The 26,051-nt window shown below is 46.5% G+C and overlaps 3 protein-coding genes across 10 annotated transcripts in view; 1 reads left to right on the top strand and 2 right to left on the bottom strand.

Moving 5' to 3' along the window:
- Positions 1-319: 319 nt before the first annotated feature.
- Positions 320-4,997, bottom strand: LOC100120666. Its single transcript, XM_008204780.4, has 6 exons — positions 4,145-4,997; positions 3,913-4,068; positions 3,414-3,845; positions 2,566-2,828; positions 2,317-2,482; positions 320-2,245 (listed from the first exon to the last, which is right to left on the bottom strand). The coding sequence occupies exons 1-6, from the start codon at positions 4,214-4,216 to the stop codon at positions 1,673-1,675; spliced, it is 1,662 nt and encodes a 553-aa protein (XP_008203002.1). The 5' UTR covers positions 4,217-4,997; the 3' UTR covers positions 320-1,672.
- A 669-nt stretch (positions 4,998-5,666) lies between these two features.
- On the bottom strand, positions 5,667-8,709 carry LOC100120643. Its single transcript, XM_001606039.6, has 5 exons — positions 8,569-8,709; positions 8,130-8,236; positions 6,537-6,739; positions 6,046-6,165; positions 5,667-5,935 (listed from the first exon to the last, which is right to left on the bottom strand). Exons 1-5 carry the CDS (start codon positions 8,641-8,643, stop codon positions 5,793-5,795), a joined length of 648 nt encoding a protein of 215 aa, XP_001606089.1. The 5' UTR covers positions 8,644-8,709; the 3' UTR covers positions 5,667-5,792.
- A 1,173-nt stretch (positions 8,710-9,882) lies between these two features.
- The window catches only part of LOC100120623 (mediator of RNA polymerase II transcription subunit 13), a 35,860-nt gene continuing 19,691 nt past the window's right edge, over positions 9,883-26,051 (top strand). For 4 of the 8 annotated variants that reach the window (XM_032600934.1, XM_031932640.2, XM_031932636.2 and 1 more), the window contains exon 1: positions 10,660-10,822. In XM_032600934.1, the coding sequence (XP_032456825.1) occupies positions 10,754-10,822 (69 nt within the window). In that variant the 5' untranslated portion in view covers positions 10,660-10,753. Of the gene's footprint in view, positions 10,823-26,051 lie in introns of all 8 variants that reach the window. The other 4 variants (XM_031932637.2, XM_031932635.2, XM_032600935.1 and 1 more) reach the window with 3 other exon arrangements.

Below are 26,051 nucleotides of genomic sequence, written 5' to 3'. Positions count from 1 at the left end.
TTAGCAGTCTGTCCTATAAAATTTTATACGATACTCTTGACTTAAATGGTTCAGTTTTACACGGCGCAGTTAGCACCCGAGCGCTAAGAAGAAGCGCTAAAAAAGAACCATTTAAGTCACACGTATCGTAATGCACTATTTATTTTTTATATTGAAAAACTGAAAAGTTCTAAATGACAAGATTTTCTATTTAATTCCACCCTCGCAAATCTTAATGTTTGCTCCTATGCTATTTTTATAAAAACGATAGAATATAACGTCGTATAATGTACATGATCAGCAAACCGCTGATAGCTATTTAGATATTATTTTAAATTAAAGAAAGTATAAATGAAAAGTGAAGTTTATCTCAATAAATATCTCTATTTATTGTTTGCTCGACAGTCTTTATAATTTTAGAGGATTTAATTACAAGCGTCATTATATTACATTTGACTCCAATTCATATATAATGGCTCGATGTTTCTAAAACTTCCACAGTCAATCCTTGTTCTCCAGTTTGGTGCAAGTTCCCCAAGCATGATGTGGAATTCTGAAGATTGTTACTTCGTCGCTCCCTACGAAGAGTAGCACTGTTCAAATTTCCCGTCATAAGTATAGCACAACTTATTTGACGCACGCTAGACTAGCACAACTCAAAATTTCCCGCAAAAACTAGCTCAACTCAAACAACGAATTTTTATAAAAATTTCCTGATTTTTGCGAAACTGTCCCTAATGAACATTTTTAAATATTCACAATTAACAACTTGTTACCAAATCTACAATTGTTTTTCCAAATACGCCCAAGTGGAAATAAAAAATGTAATAAAGTGTAATAAAATATAAGAAAATGTAACAAATCGTACCATTTTCTACGTTTTTGTTGGATTTCGGACCTTTTTTACGTTTTATTAAAGTTTGCTACGTTTTATTACACTTTGTTACGTTTTATTACAATTTATTGCAAGTCCATTGATACAGGATTTCATGAGGGTCTCTACTTTGAAACGACAAATGTAACAATACGTAAAAAAATATAACAAAATGTAAAAAATTGTCTGTAAGCCTAATGTTATATAAGAAAATGACGACTTTTTTATTTTCTTACTTCTACTTACATCCTTTTACTTTTTCTTAGAATTTCTTATGCATTGTTACATTTTATTATAAAATTAATAATTAAAAAAATATATTGAATACATTAGGCGGTAAAATAACATGTGTAATAAAATGTAATAAAATGTAAAAAAAGTTAACAAATCTGAAAATGTCAGAAAGTATACAAAAACGTTTGAAAAAAAGGTCCGAAATCCAATAAAAAGGTACAGTTTCTTACACTTTTTTACGTTTCATTACAATTTATTACAATTTATTACATTTTTTTCCACTAGGGACTAATGATATATTACGGCACGGTTTATATGTAAATTTTGAAATCAATAAATAAACAACAATTATAGTTCTGCAGTTATTATATAAAGGATAAAGTAAGTTTGCATTAAATGCCATTTATTATTTATTAATAAATGTAGCTATATTCAACTATATATACACACAGTTACACGCTATCTATAAAACATGTTTGCTCGCTATAAAATATTAATCTTATAAGTACATAGTTAATCATTATTTATTAGTACGTTGTACAATTATTTTATCCCCACAGAACGTATAATTATTAATCCCACGCTCTAGCGATCCCTAATGAGCCTGAGCATAGCGGCGAGTTTTTCGTCGACGCTGACGTTTCTCAGCCTCCTCTCGAGCGTCTCGAAATCGGCTCGCTCGAGCCAGGAAGCTGGATCGTCCTCGCGCCTCGGCAGCTCGGGCAAACCGCGCTCGGCGAACGCGCAGACGCCGCACCAGGTTCTGAAGTCGAGAAGTTCGCGCCTCTCGCCGAGCGCGTTCTCGAGAAAGTCTATCTCAGAGGAAGCAAGCTCTCGGCCCATGACTTCGTGCAGCGCCTCGGCTAGATGTCGAGCGAGCATGTAACGTGGGCCAGAATCGTTGCTCTCCTCGCGGTACTTGTTGAAAACCCGACTGAACATGGACTTGCGGGTGTCGCTCACGTAGACGTAGCGGCCCAGGTAGTCCAGAGGTTTCAGGCCGACCAGAGACTGGCTGTCGAGCAACTCGAACCTGGCGCTCTGACGATAGAAGAGGCGAGGCACGGTAGACTGGCTGATGGGCTGGACTGGACTTTGTCGGGGAGGCGCAGCTCTGCCACCGCTGACTCTCAAGGCTTCCTCCAGAGCTATTCTTCTCTGCGCGGGATCGTGATGAAATTTTTCATTGTATTGCGTTCAATTTTTGAGGTTTGAAAAAATACACTTACTTTGGCATTGAACTCCCATTCCACCGCTTCCCGATCCAGCTCTCTGCTCAGTTCTTTCAGGACTTCCGGTGGTAGAAAGCTCGGCGGCATGTCGTGCTTGATTGCTGGCAAAGTGCCTTTGTCCAAGGAGGCTTGCCTCGTTTCTTCCAACCGATTTGTGCATAATCTATCAATGTCAGCCTATTATTATTTATACATTTTAGAATCAATCAAAACAATTTTAAAAATGATTGAAAAAGAAAAACGTACGACCCCCTCCTAGAACCCTCGTCGATCTGCGAGACTTGGGTCTCGAGAGGCTCAGGTGGCTCGCGGACCTCGGTCTGTTGGCCGTAGATCGAGCCCCGACGACACTTGCGTTTTTTGCGGCGCAACTTTCCGCGCCGACGCATCGGAGCCGACTCCTCGGGGCCAGTGTCGTCCTCGTCTTCTTCCTCGTCGTCATCGTCTTCGGTGGGAGCGATTGGAGCGAGATTCGTTGGTGCGCTGCGAGTCGAGGCTGCGTCGCTCACCTAAAGGGACATGATGTGCACGATCGAGTCGCATTGGTTTATAATAAATAAACCTCTAGAAGAATCTTCTCAATTGCAAAAGATTGTATCTATACTCGACTGATGTAATTTATAACTGATACACCTCCAATTTTCCTCAGTTTTTTATACAGGGGATTCTATAACTCAGTATATATAGTTGAAAGAAAGAAAATGACGAATTTTTAAAAAGAAAGCACACTCATTTTTGATTCGTCATATCATACAATAATACAATTTTCTTGAGGATGGAAATTGAAAATGCACTCAGTCTTGTAGGATCAAAGTACGGTTTGACAGTTAATTATAATTATAGCATAAGCGGCCTAGCAGCAGGCTCAACAAGGCAGTGTTTCCATAGTTTGGAGCACCGCTATAAATGTACAGTGCGCACAGAGAGTGATGAAGGGAAGTGGGAAAATACCAATGTGCCACCTATCTTCACTCGTCGGAAGCGAAAGTAGAGAAGGCCAGTCCAAAACTGTTTTACATATGGTCTGACTCTCGTAGTTTGCTTCTATATTTTCTCGCGTCCAATTTACTACGTATCATTACGCCAATCCTCACCTCAAGCACAGGAACGGAGCGAACGGGAGAAGTGGAGAGCGCAGTCGTCGACCGATTCCTAGAAGAAACCGGTTTACGCCGTTGACTGGAGGAGAGATCGGTCCTGCGCGTGCTGGGTATTGGTTCAAGCGTTAAAGCTCGCCAACTGAGGGTTTCGTTCTCTTGAATCTCGTGCGAGCTCGCCCTCAGATCCAGCACCAGCGTCGTCCTGAGGGTCTCTCTGGCACTGCCGTCGAGATCGTCATCGTTGATCTGTGTCGGCTCGACGCTAATAGTAGGACTCACCGGACGCGAGTCCGTCTCGGTGTAGCGCCGGAATAGCTCCTCTGGAACGTCCAGACCCTCCTGATGTTCGCCGCCGCTGATCGGCTTGTTGTGCTGATGCAGAAGCTCTAGCTCTGCTGGCAGCAATAGAGCTTTGCCTTCGCTCGCCTGAAATGATACGCGAACGTGTGGGATTCGATAGTATAATTTTGTCTTTCACGATTTTCACTCGTACCCAGGTGTCTTTCGCTCGGCGAACGATCTCCTTAGCCTCGCCATCCGCTGGATGATTGCACAGTACCGAGCAGCCGTAAGGATATGGGTTGAAGAGACCGGCAAACGGACGCAGAGTGAACGGCGCCGGTACCGATGGCCCCACGAGCTCCAGTTTCTTCACAGTTGAAACAAAAAAAAAAAAAGAAAATTAATTAAAAATTTTGTTACGGCGGATAGTAACAACGACATACCTTAGGCTTGGGCCTCCTAACCGGCCGCACGCGCGCCGCGATGAGTCCAGTGCTGCTGGCAACCCTCGGCATGTCTACTGTGCGCGGCTCGTAGTCTCGCCGGTGAATGAGCTTGAACCGCTGAAATGCACGTCTGACTGCTGCATTCTTCGGTATACAACCACCGCTCAGTTACCATAGCCACCGGCGATTGTTCGATTCTCCCACTCGCCACGTGCTTGCAAGCTCGAATCAACGCGGTAGGCTCCTTTTTTTTCGTGCATCAGCCGTCGTACGGAAAGTTTGTTTCCTAATCCCTCGTGGAATCCCTTCATTTTTCTCTGATGGCCCGTGTATATGTTGCAGGAGGCAAACTTTTCGGGCGCGAGGCTACGTCAAGCGAGCGACTGCTACCTATGCGTTCCTCTTCAAAAAGAGTTGATGATAATTGCTCTGTATAGTTCCAAGCAGATTACACGTGTCCGGGAATCTGACAGCGAGAGTTGAGTCCTAATTTGAGGGCTTTCGAAGGAAAGCTGAATCATACAGCTTTCGAGGAATTCGAGCCGCGTGATGCATGTTTCCGCTGATACGGCCCACTGACTTTTTGACTGTTACAACTTTGATCGCTGGAATTTCAAACTTTGCTACGCGACATGCTTTTTTAAAGGCTCTTAAAGGTCGAATAATCCCAAAATATAAGTAATTTCTGCAAACGATCGATATTACGCGTAAACGGATCGAAGATATGCTTAGGAAGTTCAACGCACTTTGTGTACGTACGCATCGACAGCGACTAAAAATAAACGCTGATGCTCAAGCGCGGCAAAACGAAACGGGAACAGTGTAAGTGCCCGCGAATGTACAGACACGCTGCAGTCGCGAAACGAATTCTCACGAGCATGACGTAGAGAGTACATAGTTAGCTCTTCCGGGGAACATTTGTGGAAAAATGACAAGTCGCAAACTGCATCTTTTTTTTAATAGTCATGCTTATAGACATTGCTAGTTTTATTTTTTATAATACAGACTGCCCTCGGTATATGTTTGAACGATAATTTAAAAAATTATAAATTTAGTAACTCGGAGAAAATTAAAATTTTTAATTTTTAACAGTGTCTTTGTCAATGCTAACGACGTCAGATTAGAGAGCCAGCAAGCCTATAGGAGGAAACGCGAAGCCCGACAATCACCGGCGTCGTCAATTTTATTTGCTCTCGCGCCGCCGTGTTTCCGCCTCTTCGTGTCGCACGACGATATACATATAGAAGGAACCGAAAAACCGATTACGATGCCTTGACATCTAAGGGGTTCCCTATATTGATTTCTTTCTTGGCTTTTTTCACCCTTAACATGCACCCAACCCTACGCGCTATCTTTAAAAGACATTTTTTCTATGATTCGATAATTTTTTTCCAACTAGTATTTTTTATTAGCGCTTCAGTAAAATTAGCGAGAATAAAAAATTTTTTTTCTGCTTTCAAATAGTCAGCATTGAGCAATTACATGATTCAAGGACGAACGGAAACAGCAAAGCTCGTGATTCATGTCTTAACAAACACCTTATCGCGTTCGGTGCTGAATCTATTTATTAAACGTAACGTTAACATTATACAAAATTAATCAACTTTCTAGATTTTTTAATTTTTTTTTTTTTTTTTAACTTAAATTAATGATCAAATACACTGTGAACTTTGATGGGCCAAGGCTTCTCAGGTCGGTGACCAGGATATTTGTCTTTGTACTTCAAGCCCGTGACTAAGGTGGCGCTTTGTGGGAAGGCCGTTTTGCCGTTGAACATTTTGTCGGTATCTAAAAGATCAAGAAAAACAATTTATTTAAAAATTGGGTTTGCATACATAGAATTATAAACGACTCGTATTCTTTCAGAGCAGTGTATAAGCGATCGGAGTAATACATACCCGGGTGGAAACGATTGGCTTCTGGTTGGATGTACAAATTCGGTGGTAACTCGATGTTCTGTAGAGCTTCGTACGGCGTCGTGGTTATCACGGGAGTTCGATAAAATTCCCTCAAATCACCTACAACACAAACAGCATTTTAGCAAAATTGTATCTAAGAATATCATATATTAATAGAACAGCATCGTTGAAGGAACGATTTAATCGCATGCATTTGGAGTTTAAAATTTCACGGCTCATGCAAATTTAATGAATCTGAATTTTTGATGACGCGCTCCTTAACTCAGCAGCAGTTGCAGCAGCAACAGGTGGTTTTCTTTTTTTACATTTGTGTACAGGTATAATAATAAGAAGATTGACGTTCGAATGTACAAAATTAACATCGAAATCCTTTTAAATCCAAATACTTCGATCGCGAAAACGATAATATACTCTTGATTTAATAATCGGGAACAAGATTTACTCATCGTTCAATCGCGTCAAAAGCTCACCTATCGTCTGAATCGTGATCAGTTTGGAGTTTGGAATGCTATGTTCAAATTCTTCGACGCACTTGGCAAATAATTTGAACCTGACGAGCAGATCGTCGATACGTGTCTCGTCATTGCTGCTCACACCCACTGACTGGCAAACGCTATCCAAACGTTGGGACGCGTCCTTAGCTGGGTTGTAGGGTTTGTATGGCCGCAGGAAGCTGGAAAACGAACAAGTTTATTACTTTGTGTCTGTGCGTGTACGGTCGATTTAGAATTGAAAGCTGTCCTCGCTCTCAGACCTTCGCTGAGTTATACAAAAGAATGTAATGTCGTTATGGCGCTATACGACATAATTAGAGATTTATTTTTTAATTATTTATTTTCTGCAGCAGTGCAAGATTCGATCAATTTCTAAAATTCGAACGACCAATAAAACTCCCCAACGACTTTCCAGCTCAATAACAATTTTCGCTGGCGTTACGACAGTGTACAGGCGCCGTCTCTGTAGCTACAAGGAGACTATGTACTATACGCTGCAAGGACAGTGAAACTCACGTCGCGCGTAAACGTTCGTACAACGAATACGTATGCGGATACTTTTCGGATGAAAAACTTTTTTTCTCCATTTGAACTCGGGATACTGTAATGTGATCTATATACTATTGTCCAATGGAAATTTTACGTCTGCCCACTCTGTGCAATCGCCGCGCGTTACGTCAGAAAATGATGAAAGGCGTAGGCGCACACACAATGGCTAATGCACCTATAGAGATAATTGCTAGGTATCTCAGACAATAGGAAAATATCTCGAGTGACTAGATCAGATTTGCCTATGGCCTTTTTTCTATACTTCGATTTATATTCATAGTGGAGAATTAAAACGATTAATTCGAAAATTGCCTCGTTATAATTATTATATTTTACAATGAAAAGCTGCAGAAAAATGAGCTTTTCTTCATAGTTATCGCGATGTCTAGAACTGAACAACTTGAATATAATATAGTAAAGCTATACTTTGTCAAGAGAGAATGAAACAGTTCTTTCAAAAAAAAACGTGTCAATGCGCGCTCCGGTTTTTCAGGTAAATTACGAAAGTATACGGAATTATAAGCTACTTCAGCCGGCTTAGAGTAAACGTCATGCTTTGTTAACTTTTCTACGCTTTCACTGTTGTAACTATCCAGTGATATATCCGCAACTAAACTAAATATTATTGGCACAAAATATTCATCAAATAAAAACCAAACACCGGACTACCTATTAAAATATTGTCTTTTCCCTTCCCTTGTACAAATAAGGCTCGCAGAACAATGTCGTAGGCGAAGCGATCGCTTCTAGCTCCAAAATTAAAAAATGCACAAAAAAGAGTTTCGCGTTACAATGTATACTTTCTGCGACTGATGTGTGAATATACGTATACAAAACTGTAGGTATAACTACACAAGCACGCATATCGTTTAGCAGCGGCGCTGCACGAGCCGCATCCTATAAGTATATACTTATACTTAATCTGAGAGAGAGAACAAGTTCCAGTGACACTGCTCTCGGCCAAGTGCGTATTTACTTAGACAGTGTGTGAAGATTATGAAGAGCTATCAGCAAACTCACCCCTTGGACTCGATAGACGTAAAGAAGGCGTCGAAAGTGGCCTTCTTCTTTGGCTTCTGCGGTGGCTTTTTCACCTTCGTCCCTCTCGCCGGCACGACCAGGAGATTCTGAAATTTGCAAACGCTATAGGTTTATCATTTTGCGCAAGTGTGTACGTTGTTGTCATGATTTCGACCACTGTCGAACTCGCTAAGGAGGTTATGTCGACAGAGCTTGGACAATAACAATATTCGATGCGAGGAGCTTGCTTGTGCGCATAAGTATGTGTATGTGCACTGCGGTGTGAGGAAAGTAGGAGTAGGAGACAAATAGAGAGAGAGAGAGAGGGACAGTGGATAAAGAGGTTATGTCATGATCGACAGCAGCAGGAAAAGAGATTTTGAGGGTTTACGGTGTCAACCGGAACATGTATAATCGCTAATAAATTGAAAAGACTGACCGTAGGCCGCGAGAGTATCGGCGAATACCTCGCGAGTGCGCCGCTGAGGAAAGCATGTCTCGTGAGCGCCGCCATGTTGACTCTGCCGCTGGAGCACTAGATACAGTGCTCTCTAGCTGCTGCTTTTGCTCGCGTCAGTATAAGTATAGCGGCGTTGCCGTCACCGCAACTTATTAGGCGAGACTTTTTTAAAATACGCCTAATACTATCGCAATCACTGTATGTAGCGAGATAGAGATGGTGTACCTTATTTTTCTAAGGTATACATCTAGGCTGAGTGGCGGGAGATTTAAATATTGCGTTCGTCAATGGCAAATAGTCAGACTCTTAGCAAATATAGCAGTGTTTTAGTAGTTGTTGTTGCTGCTATCTTGGTGGAAGAGTTCTATGAGGTTGTTCTAAAAAGCATTAATTGAAGTATTTTATGATAAAATAGTAAATTAAAATAAAGTAAATCAAATATTTGTCCTGCAACCGATGATCAAACGTCAAAGTGCTCCGAAATGAATAATGGAAGATTTTTTTTAAAGAGTAAAGAAGCAAAGGCAGTGCTTACAAAATCAAATATAAAAGTCAAAATATTGCCTATACACATCGGCTAATCAGATTTCAAAACGCTCCGAAATGAATTATGGAAGAATTTCTTACGATCTAGACGTCAAAGTACTAATGGTATATACAGTAAGCAAGCGCAACAATTGTTTTCTGCGTGAAAAACAGATGAAATCAATAGACTCCAAAACAAATGAATAAGTGCATAGGAGGTCAACAATTAAATATGACTTAGCGGCGATGTACATCAACAACGCCTGAACATCAAATATGACTTCATCAACCTACGGCTTTTCTAAAAAAATTAAACTAAAAATTAAAAAACGCGACGAAAAAAAAACACCAGTAGTTCGCGCGGAGCCTAACAGATGTCTCGCGCTGCTCGATATAAATCCGGCAACGCCGGCCGCCTCCTTGCGGGCTGCGGCGGCGACAACGCGACAAGGACAGCGCTGCTGCGCTGCTCGCTCACGCACACGTAAACACACGCCCGATGCAGCTTAGCGGCTGGCGGCTGCAGAGAGAGAGAGAGAGAGAGAGAGAGAGAGAGAGCGCGAGAGCGTAGCATAGTGGGAGATACTTAGACAGACAGACGGTCGGCCGCAGTAACAGCAGCAGCGCAGCGGCAGCAGCTCGACTCCTGGCGTCCGCCATTTTGCAGTCGCCATTGATAGAGTGAGAGAGAGAGAGGGTGAGGAGAGAGAGAGCGGTGGAGTGCCGAGAGAGTAGCGCGCGCGCGCTCAGAGCGAGACGAAGTGACGAGAGGAGGTGAAGAGCCTCGTCCGCAAAGAGAGAGAGAGAGAGAGAGAGAAAGAGAGAGCATAGTTGTCTCCAGTCAGCTAGCCACGGAGCCATCGAGCATCACACGCAAGGACGTCGTCTGCGGGAATAGCACCGGCTGAGAGATGCGCCGCGCGCGGAGACCCGGTCAGGTCGCCACCGCACCAGGATAACCAGCCCTCTCTCCCCCCGGCTGCGGAGCGAGCGAGAGATAGAGAGAGAGAGAGAGAGAGAGAGAGGGAGAGTGAGCGGAGCGGAGCATTCGACCTAACCTAACTTCGCCGAGTCTCTCTCTCTGTAGTGTCTCTCAACTCTACGCGTCAGCCAGTTCGCGATATCGAGTGCGCGAGTGTGTGAGTGCCCGTCCGTCCGTCTCTGGCTGTGGTGCAGGCTGCCCTTTGGCGGCGCTCGCCTCATGCGAGTGAGAGGGAGCGAGTGAGATAGAAACAGTGACTCGGTGCGATTCCTCGCGGGAAGGACTCCCGCACGACTGAGAACGGGTTAACCCCCGAGAGCGAGGAGAGGACGGGTATTAAGTGCCCGCGCGAGCGCGAGTTGTGTGTGTCGCGGCTATATACCACAGAGAGATATATAGCCCCGGACAGAGTGAACGAGAGAGACGGAGCGAGAGTCTCGGAGAGGTGTGTTGTGTGCGATCGCAGGACGACGAAAGGTGGTTCCTCGCGAGTGTGTTGAGTGCGTCGGCGGATTGATACGCATCGTGTCAGGGCTGTGCGACGTTATTGAATAGTTCGCGCAGCGGCTCGTACAGCGGCGGCACATAAGTCGAGAGTAGCAGCAGCAGCAGCAGCAGCAGCAGTGTGCAGCCGCAAGAGAGGATGGAGGAGAAGCCATGACGCACCCCTCGCATCAGACTAACGGCGCCAGCTTGGAGGACTGCCACACCAACTTCTTCGCACTGGTGAGTTGCGTAGCTATATAGAGGCTAGTGTACGCTTAGGCGCATTATGTGCTCTACCTCTCCCTCTCGCGTGCAACGGCTGCAGACACCAGCACGGCGGCAGCGCACAACACCGAGAGAGCGGGCGAGAGAGAGAGAGAGAGAGAGAGAGAGAGAGAGAGAGAGAGAATCCAAAGCCGGGCCGCCGTAGATTTTCCTTCCGCCATGTTTCCCCTCGCTCCGGTTTTTCCCCCCCGCCGTCGCTGCTTCTGAAGAGCGCCTCCGCAGCCGCTCGTGCGTATACACCTAATTAGCAGTCGCAGGCCGCAGATAAGCCAGGAATTTTGAACGCGGCCTCGTCGCCGAGGGGCGGGAGGGGGGACGAAATCGCAAGCCGCCATCATGTTTTTGCAATGCGCGCGGCCCGTGCTGCTGCTGCTGCTCCGATGCTACTGATGCAGGCGCACACATACGCGCGCACTTTATTTACCGCCGTTGTTGACGATACGGCTGCGCCTCGCGGACGTTCCTTCGCGCGATCGTTTATTTGCGTATACGACTACATACGCGGGGAGAAACTCTGAGAGAGAGAGAGAGAGAAAAGGACAGCGCAATAGAGAGAGAGAGAGAGTGACGGGGAGAAGTAGCGGCGGCGGAGGTAGCAGGGCCGTACGTACGCGGCCCGGCCTGGACGATTGATTTCGGAGCTGCGCTGGTGTACAGCGTTTGCTTTTCGAATTTTTCGCCAATCGAACGTCGCATCGATCGCCACCGACTGCGCGGTGCACGTGCAACCTTCGCCGGCTATTAATAAAATTGCTCGCTCGGAAAATCACGGCTTCTGTGTGTACACGCAAGTATAGGAATGTCGGAAAAAACCGGCGGGGGCTTAAGCAACGCTCGGCGGAGAGTGAAAGAAAGGTGTCGCCGCTGTTTTCCTCTCTCTCCTTGAGAGAAACACTGTGCGTGGGCGCGAGCGTAGCGAGGCGCGCGATTTGGCGTATTGTTTTCGAAGCTTTGAGGTTAGAGTTAGGTTTTTTCAACGTTCGCGCGCGGCGGCGGCGGCAACAGCCGATGAATTGTCGTGACGTCCTCGATTCTTTGACAGATAAGCGCGTCTGTTGACGGGAAAAGTTTGCCGCGTTGATTTATCGCGCGGAGGCTAATTAATTCGTCAAAAATTCGAGATAGCTCCAATTTTTTCATTCAGCTTCTTTGCAACGCTCGCCTGCGATGCGAGATTAGGAAGATGTATCGTTGGTCGTACAATTTATTGGATTTTTTATTTGAGCTCGTTGACTGTACTATTGTTCGCGTTTCTGAGGTTAGAATAACGTGTTATCTCTCGTCTTTGAGAAATTATCTCACGAGCGACAGTACAGCTGCACCTTGTTTATATCACACAAAAAATACTCCGAAAGCGCCGAAGTCACGCATTTTTCGAGCGCGGAAATATTTACGCTCCTATCTCAACGCAACAAAGGCGAGTCTCACAATAAGACAGTCGTCGGGCAGATAAGTATACAAGGCAGATTAAAGCGACTCTCGCGCCTACTGACTCGAAAGAAAAAAATCCGCTCTCCCGACGTTCGATTCTGCCTTCGCGTGTGTTTTCGCTTTAACCTTGTGAAATTCATCGCGAGCACTTTTTCCGTCCTTCTCTCTCGTGCGGTGTGTACAGTCCTTCTCGTGCACCGAGGCGGTGCATCGCTGTTAGAATGTTTCCTCGCGAATTTACGATAAGTGTCGCTGGCTTTTCTCGCGCTCTTTGTTTTTCAATTCCCCTCCTCTTCTGACTCTGCTTTTTTTCTCTCTCGCCGGCGAGGTTGCGCTGCGCGGTAAATTTATAATCGACATCGTCGAGGATGCGTTGCTGTGCGCGCGCGAGCGGTAAATTTTGCGAATTAACGCTCGATATCAGCGAGGATCGCGTGAGAGCGTTCACTGGTGTACAGGTCTTTTTTTTTAAGAGAAACGAATGCGTTATCTGTTGTTGGCACTCGATCTGTCGGATCTTGATCGATCGCTCGAATAGTAATTAGCAGAAGCTTGACATGTGCGACCAAAATCATAGCAATCGTACATCTTAACCGCCTTAGCGCGTTAACCTCTTCTGCAAACAATTCAATTTTACGAGAGTCTCGGCCATTAATAATATCCCTCCAACAGCCCACAGAGAGTATAAATTCAACCTGTGCCAGACGACAAATTTAATAGGATCTCTCTGGGCGAATGCCCCGATGCGCAAACTGCAGCTATATCAGCGGCGAGCGCAGCGTCGTAAAATATCGCTACCTGCACAGGTGCTACACGCATTGAAAAATCAAGCTCTGCACCGCGCGCGCCGGACACCGTTGCATAAAAAAACGCGCCTGTCCCAAATTTTGCGCGCGTATAAATTTTTTGGGGGATATTGAAATATTAATAATACGCCGATATGGAAATGAGGCAGCGATAAACAAAATTGAGTGGGCGGAAAGAAGTTATAGTTAAATCGAGTGTATAGCTTTCGAAACGAGAAGCCCTGCACCAGGAGCTCCCTCAAATACCTGCCTAAAGAGATAATCAATTCAGCGCGTACACTCGGCGCTTCGCACTGCTGAATCCAAACTCCTTATCTGGCGCGTTTCGAACGATATTTTTTCCTTCCCTTTGTTCTACAAAAAGTTCCCAGTCGTATCTAAATCTGTCATCTTTTATCTTCGCGCCTGCTTGTGTGAAAATTAATAAAGTTGGCCAACACGAATACTTTGTTGACAAGCAGTCAGCGCCTCGTACTGCTTAAATATCCGCGCGACCATCAACGAACGTAATAAAAATGCAACCTCAAAGCGATTAAAGCTGAAACCGCAGGAAGTAACGACGCTCGTTTAACAAGCTGCTAACCAAGGCGCTAAGTGTCGTTTCTGTCGTCGTTCTCCTCTAATTTTGCTCGTATTCCGCGACACGCTTCGAATTTTCTCGATTACTCGCCTCTCTTTCTGATTATTCAAAACAAATAATCGCTCGATCGGCTAAAAAATGTAGCAACAAAGGATCGCGCGCGACATTGAAACTTCCTTCTCCCCCGACTTGTATGCATTATGACAAGACAAACACGCGCGCGAGAAATGCAATAACGCTTTTGTCGGCCTCGTCGCGTACAGTTGTATTATCCAGAGAGAATCGAGATCGTCTATGCCTGACGGTATAGCACTGCGCGCAAGGACGCAATCCGAGAAATCGGTTGCCTGCTTGCTATGGGAAACTTTAACCTCTTTCTCTCTCTTCTCGCGTGTGCAAGCGCTTTTTTCTTGAATATTTACACTACATGCATTTTGTGGGCATATAGAGGGACGTTTCGCGCGCGTTATTCAATCATTGCTTTCTCGCACAGTTTGTGCAATTGGAAGAAATTGTGTAAGAGTTTTCGTTTGCATAGTCGCTCCGCAGCGTTTGCTTTCGGTAAATTAAATCTCGGCTAATTCAACGTTCCTTTCCACTTTTCTCTCCAAAATGGCGTAAAACCTATCTTATTCATAATAAAACCAAGCTTTCCCCGATACACTTTACACTCGCCTTTTCAGAGTAAACCCCGCTCCTTCCTCGCTGCCGCAAAACAAAAAAAAAGGCAAAAGCATCCCCGGATATCCCGCTCTTACAAGATTCACCGGACGAATCCCAGACAGCAGCAGCAGGGCAAAGGGTTAAAAGTTAATTATTCAAAGGATCATCCTGTCCGAGCAGCAGCAGCAGCGTCGCGTTGCATCCAACGGCAGCGGTAGGGAAGGGGGTGTCGGCTCTCTCGACTGGTGGGAGGAAGAGCTCGTCGGCGGTACGCGCGCACCGTAGGTTCGTTCCTTTTTCGAGCGAGAGAGAAAGCGAGCGAGCGGTTGTTGACCTAAGGGTTCGCCACGATGATCGGTAGCACTATGCGTGAGAAAGAAGAAAAAAAATGAGAGGAAGGAAGGAGACGCTGCCTGTGTGCTGCGGTATTGAGACGCTTTCCTGCGTCGCGCCGTTGTTTGTTTGTTTGTTTTGAGAAAGAGAGAATAGAATTTTCCCCTTCTCGAAGAGCGCGCGCGCGCGCGCGAGAGAGAGTAGAGTCACTGTTTGCGCGCGCGGAGGAAACTATATACTTTGACTTGTTGCTGGCGCGAAACGAGTGTATACATGTATACGAAAGAGACTTGTGGATTTGTGAGGAGCGGAGAATTCTCTGCGATGAAATTTCATTTTGTGTATTATACGCGCATTCCACCTTTTCGTGTATAGTTTCTACGAAGACGAAGATTATTCAAATTAGAGAGGATGCGGTGGCGAAGAGCTTGTGTTACTTCATGACGTCAGTGGTTAAAAATATTTCACTCGCTATGGAAGTCGCCTGCGCCTGTGTGTCTACCTATACAGCTTGACGTCACTAACTCGATCGCGTATCACGTGTGAGGATTGCAACTCTTTCGCTTTTGCGTATTATAATAAAATAATAACGATAATACTTCCATCAATGTAATTTGCGTCGTGCACTCCTGGAAAACGAAATGTCTGCGTTTGAAGCCTTAGCGCGCGCGGAAAATAGTTTCAAACGAATCTCTCAGTCAAGGTTAATGATCGCCGGGTTAAGAGAGAAAAAACAGCTCACGTGTCAGTAGCCGCTAACAACTGGTCTCTCTCTCTCTCTCTCTCTCGCGATCGATTCTCCGCAATATATATATATATATATATATATATATATATATAGAGAGAGAGAGAGAGAGAGAGAGAGAGAGAGAGAGAGAGACAACAAGATCTCTCACGTGACGCGCGTGTCGCCTCGTCGGGGGTTGCGGCTGCGCCGTCTCTCTCCTTGTTCATTCATGAAAGCGGGACTCGATTGTATACATGTATATCGTACACGTATATTGCTTTTTCCGTACATACAGTGAAATTTTTATCAGGTACGGTTGATGGAGTGTATGTATAAGGATCCGCTGTAGGAGTGAATCAATCTCCATCTTGTTCGGACTCCCCCACCTCGTAATCCGAGCATCGGAGCGAGTTGCATTCCTTTCGCCGGGCGCGCGCTCGCGCGAGGGCAGCTTAGAAGAGGAGGAGGAGGAGAGTCGTCGTCGAGCGGAAACTGTGTCACGGGCCCCGCCGCTCGGTGGGGGAAGGGAACGAGCGCGAATTTTTCCTTTCTCTCGCGCCGAATTGTCGGCGTGTTTTTTTTCTCGGCGCTTCGAGCTTTTTTCGCTTATGGTTATGTTGCTGCTCGATGCAATTTTTCTACGCTTATTTTACGTAGAAGGGTGCGCTTCTGTCGAACGAAAAATTTCGGCACCGAAATGATGAAAAGAAAGAGGAAAGCCCGTCCTTGCGGAGAAAAAAAATTCTAAAGGTTCCGAGGCGCTTCACTATAACAAGAGAGATAGAGAGAGCTAACGCGCGTCTCTAGGCTGAACATTTCCTTAAACGTCCGGCAACGACGGCCGACCCGCACACACTGTTACGTATACAGCTCTAAACTCTTTCGGTCATTCCAGTCATTCTTTGTCTTCGTATTTTCTCGTTTGTGCTCTTTGTCGTCGCTGTTGCTCTGCTACTGCTGTGTGGTGGGGCAGGAGACTCGTGTGTGCGAGTCGATCTTATTTCTCTCTCTCTCTCTCTCTCTCTCGCGGCCGTCTTCGCGTGCGCGCGCCGAGGTTGAAGTTTCTGCGCGCGCGAGAACAGGTTTTCTCTCTCTCTCTTCTATGCGTGGATGCGTATGAAATCCTGCTGTGAGCCAAGATTTTGCTTATTCACTTTGCTGAAAAATACCTCGATTCTTGCCTCGTGTGCTACCGTCCGCAGCGTTGTAAACCCGTGTGATATATTTTCGGTTATATGTCGACGATTTCGATAATTTTCGATAAGTATAGATTATCCACACCTTTACAGAAGCGTCGACGTAAGCTGATTATGAATCAGGGTCTAGACACTGAAAAAAAAAACACAGCCATTTTAACTGAACTCGCACCCGTAATCCGCCATTGTACGAAGACTCGCCAAAATTACCGTAGAGTTCAGCAGTTTTTAAGAATCAGTTCGATCGTTTCTGCTGATGTCCCGCGTAAGCGACCAATTTTACGAGTCGCGATTCGCCAAAATTACCAGTGGCACACCGTTGTTCTTACTGAACAGTCGTTACGGTGGCAGAACGGTTAAAACTACCGAACTTTACAGCAGAAACGACTGTGTTTTTTTTTCAGTGTACCTGTTTTGACAAGCTCGGGTTATCTACGATCAGCCGTTTATGACGGGATGAGGCGAAAAGGGCATCGGTTTCCGAGTTTTAGAACACCAAACACCCCAGAGTTTCATAACAAGCCATAGTAACGGCGCATCGAATACCATCGGCACACGAGAGATTCGCAAACACCCCATTACAAAGGAGATGCGGGGAAATTCGACAACGTTCATTCCGATCGATCAGCAACGATGTATACTCTCCTGCGCAGTGAGAGATCAAAGGACCATCACAGAGAGAGCGAATCTTTGCCTCTTGCCTGTTGATCCCGCCGTTTCTCCCTCCCTCGCTCTCTATCTCTCCTCTTCGACTGCTACTGTCACTATGGCTTGTGTACTATCGAACTATCCCGCCCGAGAGAGTCTCTGTTTGCAGCCCCGGGCTTCTCTCTCTCTCTCTCTCTCTCTCTCTCTCTCTCTCTCTCTCTCTCTCTCGATTTCGCGCTTCATTACAGACACTGCTTTCCTTTTAACTTCGTCCCTTTTTTCTATAAGCAGTGAGACAAGACGCGCTCGTTTCGACGAAGCGGAAGACGATGGAATTTCATTGTTGAGCCGCGACCATTATTGTCGCTGATTGACTGGAACTGCGCGCTCGCGCGACGTTTATTCGATTAGCCTCCTCGCCGAGAAGCTATGCGTTTGCGATGATTAACTTTGTTTATTATTTTCTATTTTTTTTAGGGAAAAATTCGCTCGGTATTATGCGATCGAAAAAAAGGATCGGGCGTGGACTGGAAAAGTTCTCTTTCTCGGCAGTGTGCAGGGTATGGGTTCAAGGCCGTAAACGGAAGCAATCCGGCTTTCTCCGCGCGTCCTAGATTGCGTGGACTTTTCGCGAGAGAGGATTTCTTTGCGCTCTCCGGAATAAGGAGCGATTTCTCCCTTTCCTACGCCCCTGTCTCTCCGACGGACGGTGTATAGTGGCCTCGTGCACAAAATAAGAGAGGACAGAATTTTCCCCCGGTATACTACCGTTGGGAGTTTCAGCTCTATCTCGCGCGCGAGGAGAATTTTTTCTTCTCGTTGCGTATATGCTTACACACTCTCGAAAAATTAATTAAACACAACAGCAAAGTGCAGTGTGTGTACGATCGAGATGTGTTTCTCTCGAAATAAACGTCACACTGTCCGAATATAAGCGTATACGCAGTCGAGATCCTCTCGGCTACCATAAAGCCGCGTATTTATCGCCAAAAGAGCCGCATTAAAACATAAACGCGCGGACGTCGCATATATTTTCTCGTCGTACAATTAATACTTCAGCCGTGTGTAAGAAATTCAATCGGCGAAAGGTAAACAAGCCGTCCGCTCACGAGGGGGATAGTTAATTATCGCGATAAATTTTATCGGCTTTTACAAATCAAAGCTACGTAAATCCTCCGAGCTGCAGCTGTGCATTACAGAAACCTCAACAGCGTTATTGTACCGAGAGCGAAACGTCGGTAAAGATTCTAAACGGAGAAGCATCGCGTGTCCCTAAAAAAACTTTCTCGCCTCTCCTTCTGTTATGAGCAAAGCGGAGGCGAATAACAGAGACGCTCCGGTTCCATGTGTACACACACACGCATACACCGACACAGCACGTAGCAGCAGCGGCGCACACCAGTTTTCAGCGAGAGAGCACATAATCTAGAAGTGACTTTGACTGCGGCTCTCCGGGCATCCAGGGACGTGCGACTAACAGGTCTGCGCCCCGGACGGTAGCCGTTTCGCTTGGAGCTTCGCTCTTCTCATGGGCGGAGTGAGTATTCGAATCGGAGGCGTTAAATCGCTGGGGTCAAAATTAATCACTAAAAATCTCGAAGTATAATAAAAAAAATTGTACCATACAGCGCGACAGTTACCGAATCATCCGTGAAATCTTTACGGCTGCGGCTCGTTCCTCCGCAACAACACCGCAGCGTTATTCTCACACTACAGCATCTCTCTCTCTTTCTCAAATGAAAAAAAGGGCCAGACACACGCCGCCCGTCGTAGCGCAGCAACGGTGGCGGCGCGAGCCGTCTACTCCCTCTCCCGCACATTAGATGCAGCAGCAGAGTGAAAGCCTTGCACCAGAGGAGGAGGATGTCGTTCCCCTCTTCTCTCCTCCGTCGCTGCTGCTGTGCATAGCTATATAGATAGGTGCGCTCGCGCAGACTCGAGAAAGGATAATCCTCCAGGGGGGCCGCTCTGCGCGCGGAGGAACGTACGGCGCACGCGAGAGCGAGAAGCAAAAGCCTCACTGCTGCTGCTGTTCTGGTTCTCGTCTTTATTAGAGGCTAATCGGCTGCTGCTATATGCTGCATGCTGACCCCTTGCGCGTCGGTCAGATTCGCGGATGAATTTTCGAGTGAATCTTGATCGTATTTTCTATGACAAAGTCTGCACACACAACGAGCGGCAAAACGAAAGTATAATGCGGAGCTAAAAATTAACACAAGCGTGCGTGCAGAGACCGCGCGTGTGTGTACGGACGTTACGTGCGAGATTCCTCGCAGATAGATTCCTCCCACTTCTTTTTTTCGACAATAAACTCCAGAGCGCTAAATATTTTACGACTAATTTTATTGCGAGTTTATGGAATTATTATTATCGCGAACTGCCGCAGGTGTTAAAAATAGCTCGCTTGTGAGAGAGAGTAAGTGAATGTTTTGAGATATAAGGCAGTTAAACTGCTGCATAGGGGGTCTAAGTAAAGCTGTAATCGCGATTACGACAACACGCGAGTACCCTCGCAATATATGATTGAAAAATGGCAGTGCGTTAATCGACGGCAGAGCCTTTCCCTTTCCACCTGTTCGCTTGTATACGGTGAAATCCGCTGAATATGCCACTTTTTGTGTTTTTTATCTTGATTTTTGTGACACCGAACGTAGTAAAATAACAGCATTTCATGGATTCGTGCGACAGGGAAAAATTTGTGAGAAGCAGTCGTTGTTTATTTGCAATTACTCAGCTCCTGCGAGCCATTTTTCAAATGACGAACGTTCAAGTGACGTAAAACGATTTTTCAAAAGCTAAAAACGCTGAACACTCTCCGGTGAAAAATAGTCGGCAACCGAAGATTTATACTGAAGAAAAATGCTCGAGATTCAGAAACTTTTTGCGATTTTTCGTCATCCCTCATCGTTGACCGTGGATAATAAATTTTTTAAAATAAAGCTTATTTTGAATTTCATTGTTATAACAAAAGTTAAAAATATTGTTATCAGGGTCGTCAAACATATACAGAGATCGCCTCATTTTTCACAAAAAATAATCCATAACCCAGAGAAAATCCCAAAAGAAAGCAGCGCCGAGTTTTCCTCTCGGCGCCTCAACTGTGATCCAGCCCTAAGGGGCAAAGGACGCTATTCCCTTTCTCTCTCACTCTCGCTCGATCCGGATCACCCGCTGGGAATTCAGCGGAGGCTCTCCGCGCGCGACTCGATACCTCCTCCTCCTCCTCTCTCGACTCGTCCCTTATATTCCTGCGCGTCGTCGCCGCTGTGTCTTCGCTTGTACTTCGGTTACGTGCCTCGCGTGGAATGCCGCCTTCCCGTCGTCGTCCGCGCTCGCTCTTTTTCCTCTCTCCTTCGTCTCTTCTTCTCTCCATAGCCGCAGGAGTGGGAGAGACCGAGAGCGAGAGAGAAAGAGCGCGCGCCAGCAGGTTCTCAACGAGAGCGAAAATTCACGAAATTAAGTGTGCGCGCGCCGCGCTCCGTTTGCCGCTCGTTTTGGGGACGCGCTTGTGTATTGAGGAGAACGTGCGAGAGAGCTGCTGCCTGAAGGGTGAAAGTGATTTTTCGGGGATCCTTGGATTTCGAGGAGTATAGCTCTTGCGCGAGTATAAGTGACTTCGAAGCCATATAAAATGTTCATATTGTTATGATTATAGTAAACGTAAACAGAAACTAATGAAAAACTTTATTTTTTCTGTTCCAGGTGAGTTTCCTTCGACGATCAACCATCCGCAAAAAAATCACGTAGACGCACACACGTAAGTTGGAACAATTCAAAATCGGAGCAGCAAAGTTCCAGCACGTTTATAACACTATAACAGAGCTGCAGCTGCAACAATAGGTCAAGCGCATCGACGGCGGCGCTCCTTTGGCCGCATTATCAATTCACGAGTTGCATAATCCATCGCTGTTCGGAAACTCATCCTTTTGCCTGCAGCGACGTTCCGACAATGTGTACTATACGTTGCTCTCTCACACGCCTTCCCTCTCTAGCGCGCGATGCATAAATGATACGGCCAGCTCGACTTGGCCGACTTCCGCCCTTCTCTCTTACCTCTCCTCTGCTCGGCGTATCTGACTATTGGAGATTCGCTTCCGGGTTTCCAGAAAGGTGGATTCAGATTTTAGATGAAATTCGCTTGTGTGTCTGCTATGGACAATCTTTGCTCTTATCTATATGTGAATGAGTGTTTTGCGCCTGCTATAATCTCTAGAGCTTATGTGCTGTCCTCAGAATAACACGAATGTCTTCGTACAGGCTCGGCAAGCCCAAGCTCGCCCGAGTCTGACCCATTTCGAATGCTACTACTTGCAGCGTTACGTTAATGCACACACACACATCATCGTTCGTTCTATCATCTACAGCCCCACAATCCGTACAACCTTCCGCTCTCAGACGCTCTCATATGCCCATTAAAGAAAAAGAAGCTCGCGGATCAGCGCTGCGCGTAAACAAGCACAACGATCGCGCGGCGGCGCACTTGACACACACACGCGTTCCGTAATCGCTCCCTCTGACCGATTCGACGTCGGATCCCAGAAAGGCGCATGCGCGACCGATAACCCCGGCACACGGTATAGGCAAGTATAGCTATAGAGAGGAGGGATCGACCTCGCGCGAGGGCGTTGAATTCGCGAGAGGACGACGTGCGGGGGCACGTGTGCCTGCAGCAGCGACGCCGAATTAACGCCGGTCATCTATACCGCTATATACATACGCGCTATAACAGACGATGAACGATCGGCTGCGAGAACAGCTATAGCACAGAGTGTTGTTCCTCCGATGCGGGGGGAAAAATGATAATAACAGAAAAGAACTATATTCCGGCGTTATCAGTGCGCGCCCACCGGGGCCGACGAGAGAAAGGGTATTATCGCGCCTGCGCCAGGAGGCGGCGCCAGCCGGCCTTCCGGCACGTACACACATCGATCGGGCCTCTCTCTGCCGGCATCCGAAGGAGTGGGGTCGTCGCCGCCGCCACTCTCTGATGCACACCGTGCAATATGCGCGCCCGCAGCGGGTTGTTGCGCTCTTCGCAGATAGTCGCGGCCGAAATTACGCTGGTAGCTCGGATTTTCGACTGAGTTGCTGCGATTTAACGCGTTGGGTTTTTGATTGTTGGTCGATGGTCGTGAATTTTTTAATAGGCTTTTGGTTTCGAATTAGCTCTTGCAGCTAGTAGAGACGAGTGTGGATTCTTCGATATGTTGTGTCATTTCAATCGATGACATTCGACATCTCTATTGATGCAAGAATTTTACGTATGAAAATACACGCATGCAAGCCTTCGATCCTGATAGTGCTTGGACAAGCATGCGAGCTATCGATTTGCAGTCAGCGGGCCAGCCGTGCATTCCGTGTAATTGCCGTGGAATTCGTTCAGCGTTTCACAATAACCGTCGCTTGTCTACTGCCTTTCGAAAAAAAATCACCCTACCGAACTAGCTCCAAAAAAGCCGAAATCATTGAACCATGTAGTCGCACTGCATTAGCGTATTGAACTCAATTAGTTGCTGAGAATAGGATACGCTCAGAATATCGGGTGCCAAGGATTTTTCAATTCTCTCCCCTCGGGCCAAATTCGGGGCGCAAAACAAGCGTGACATTCCGCGGAAACGTTGATTACCGCGAGCGAGTCCTCCCGGTTAAGTACCTCGAAGCGTCTCGCTTTGAACGCGTTCCAAGACACACGTCGAAATCTCCGCCGGATGTGCACACGCGCGAGGAAGCACACGAACCGGCTTTGGAAAGGAGCTTACGAGTCTCTTGTTGCGCGCTGTACACACCCAGCACAGCTGGTAGTCAGCGCGTACACGTATTATAGGAACGTACATACCGGAAAGCAGGTCCTTTTCACGTGTATTAGGTTGTATTTTTTAAAAAAATAGTGAAACACTCGACGCTGAATCGCCGGCGTCGCGCTCGAGGCCGAAAAATCAGACCGTCGCGATGCGGAGGGAGGGCAAGGAGGCACAGCAGCCAAAATCGATCCACAGGGCGAAACAATGCAGCCATTAACAAGCGAACAAAGACGTTTTAATCAAGAAAACCTGCGCCGCTTGTTTGAGTGCTTTCAGCACAGCCTACGATTTCGTTCCGCGATAGATACGTCGTCTCTTCGTCATGGACCAGTCGTGCACAGGTATATCTCTGCAGTGTAATAACTCTCGGCTCTTTATCTTCCGGGCTATTTGCAGGCTGCGTGATAGTGTTCGGTGTTTGCTAATCGTTTGGGTATAATAAATTGCCCGTCGCTGCAACTGAGAGACGGCAAGCTATTCGCGTCAAAGAAAGTGATCGTTTCTTGATGGGGGGTGCAGTTACTCCGATACAGCTGATATTTAGCGAAAAAGTTGGATATTCCATCGACAACACACCCGGCGCCTGTAGTGATTAATTTCCTGTATTTACGGCGTTGATAAACCAGCAACTGCTGCTCAACTCGATTCGTCTCTCCTTAGCCTTCGCTGCCCGACCTTGTCGTTTCTCTCCCCCTATTTTCGCTTCTACGGCTCAACGACCAGCAGCAGCGTGATGCTCTTCTCGAATTTCGGCCCCGAATAATTTCTCCTCTCGGCCCGACGACGTCTGGCTCGAAACGACGACGAGGGGGAACGCGACGTCCACGATGTGTAATGAAAGAAAGAAGGCGCTGCAAGTGCCCCCCGCGCGTTGGGGTTGGAAACTGGAGACTCGGAGAGAGAGAGAGAGAGAGAGAGAGGACGATGCACTTGCGAAGGGTGCATTTTTCTCGGAAATAAGCGGAGCGTTTTAAATTTAATTTGACTAGCCTAATCGAGTGAATTCGCTGCATGACTCCGCGAACTTAAGATAAAACAGTTTAAAAGTGGATTTGTACGCGTAATACACGACACATCCGAAGTAGCAACTAACATGCGATCTAGCCGCGTAGCCTTTTCTCTTCGACAAGAGCCCGTCCGTACGATTCGCACAGTCCCTCCCCCGTCCACGTCGAAGCCTGCTGCTCGTGCCCTTCCTGAAAACATCACCTGAGCGAAAACCACGAAATCACCGCCTAAAAAAGGGGCGTACCGCCGAGGAAATAAAACAGAGGATTCGTCGTTGTTGGCCCAGACGGATAACTCGTTCGCGGAGAGAGAGACACGCGCTTGTCGTCGCAAAGGGCACATAATGAAACGAAGGGGAGAAAAAAGAACTATGCTCGTCGGCAGAGAGCAGACGGAGAGGTGAAACGGAGAAGCGGCGGTGGTGGCCTTGCATGTCGCCTTGCTTGTATTGATCAGCAGCTGACAGGCTCTCGCTGAGCACGTATATTCCTGCTGCTGCTTCTTCGTTTGCTCTCGCTCTATCTCGCTCACTCTCTAGGTGTATACATCAGCGATCGATAATTCGGCCCCGGAGTTTTAATCGAATGGCTGATGATGTTGCGCATAAACTGCAATCATTAGGTTAAACGCTGTGCGCGCGCGAATTATCGCCGCCGCACGCGTGCCGGGTATTGATTATTTCGAGAGGGAGTGAGAGCGAGAGAGAGAGAGAGAGAGAGAGAGAGAGAGAGAGACGACGACGGTTACTGGGTTTGTATGCACACGCGCCGACAGCAGCAGCGGCAGCGGCTTTGCCGCACGATTCTTTTGTCTGCAGCTGCTGCGATGTTGCTGGGCTGGATCGCGAATTGGTGATTTGGTGCGGTGGTGATGAATTGAAGAGTTTTGAAAGGTTTATCTGCTGGGATGTTTATAGGGATGATTGAAACAGGGATTTGATTGAAACATTTAATCGCGGCGAGATTACAGCTAATTGTAGAGACGATTTTTGCAAAACTTTTCAGTAATTTAAAGTGTCGGTGCTAGAGTTAGTTAGAATCTTTGAGATTAATTGAAAAACTGGTTCTCAAAACCTCAGCAAAATCCGTTTTTCAGAGACCGGTAAACTCGCAAATGAATAAGGATAGCAATGCGACACGTGTCGCATCGATGTTTGTCAAAAAATTAGGAGACGCGGAGCTGTCGCCTACATTACCCACTATATGTCCAGAGTATAATTACGCGGGAGAGAGAGAGAGAGAGAGTACACAAGACTGCAAGTCATTCAGCGGCTATCTCAAGTTTTCCTCTCCGCAGCTCCTCTTACAAGTAATTTACAAAGTGCCTTAATCCTGCGGCGCGTTTACAGTACACCAATCAACGCCGCTTGATATTCCAGTTTTTAATTAAAATCTCTCTCTCTCTCCCTTTCTTTGAGAGTGGCTTTAAGAGCGGCTGCACCGACGCAATTACAGCGACGCCGTGTTTTTAAACTCTTCGTCGAGGAGTAAGTAGCAGCTTCTCTCGCGGAAACCTCCGCGAGTTCGATCGACGTCGATGCAGCGGATGAAGAGAGTGTACCTTTTGACCGGCCCTTTCATCCTTGAGCTAGCCCGGATTTCGCTCTCGATGTTCCTTTGTATTCTCAACTCTGCTTAAAGAGAGTCTGATGTATCTCCGGCTTCTTTGAAACGCTCGCTCTCTTCGTCCCTGACACGACGACTGTCTGCGAAGTCTCCTCTCTCCCTCCGTTAATTAAGATTTTACACGGATTTTAATTAGCCCCGAGAAATTTTTTTCTTCCTTCCGCTTAGGAAGCTACAGCTTTTGCTCTATGTGACGGTTATTAAAGAATTTACCGACGGACTTTTCAGCGCTGTTGAGCAAATGTTTACGCTGTTGACCGTAAATTGTTTATCATCCATTCTACGCTATACCTATAAGAGCTCTGGGAATCGTCCGAGTATTGATTTCCACGTAATTTTCCACACAATACGCGCGCTGCAGCCTAC

This window comes from Nasonia vitripennis, chromosome 5, assembly GCF_009193385.2.
Source record: "Nasonia vitripennis strain AsymCx chromosome 5, Nvit_psr_1.1, whole genome shotgun sequence".
Taxonomy (NCBI): domain Eukaryota; kingdom Metazoa; phylum Arthropoda; class Insecta; order Hymenoptera; family Pteromalidae; genus Nasonia; species Nasonia vitripennis.
The sequence above is the reverse complement of the archived record's forward strand: the minus strand, read 5'-3'. Positions and strand labels throughout refer to the sequence as shown.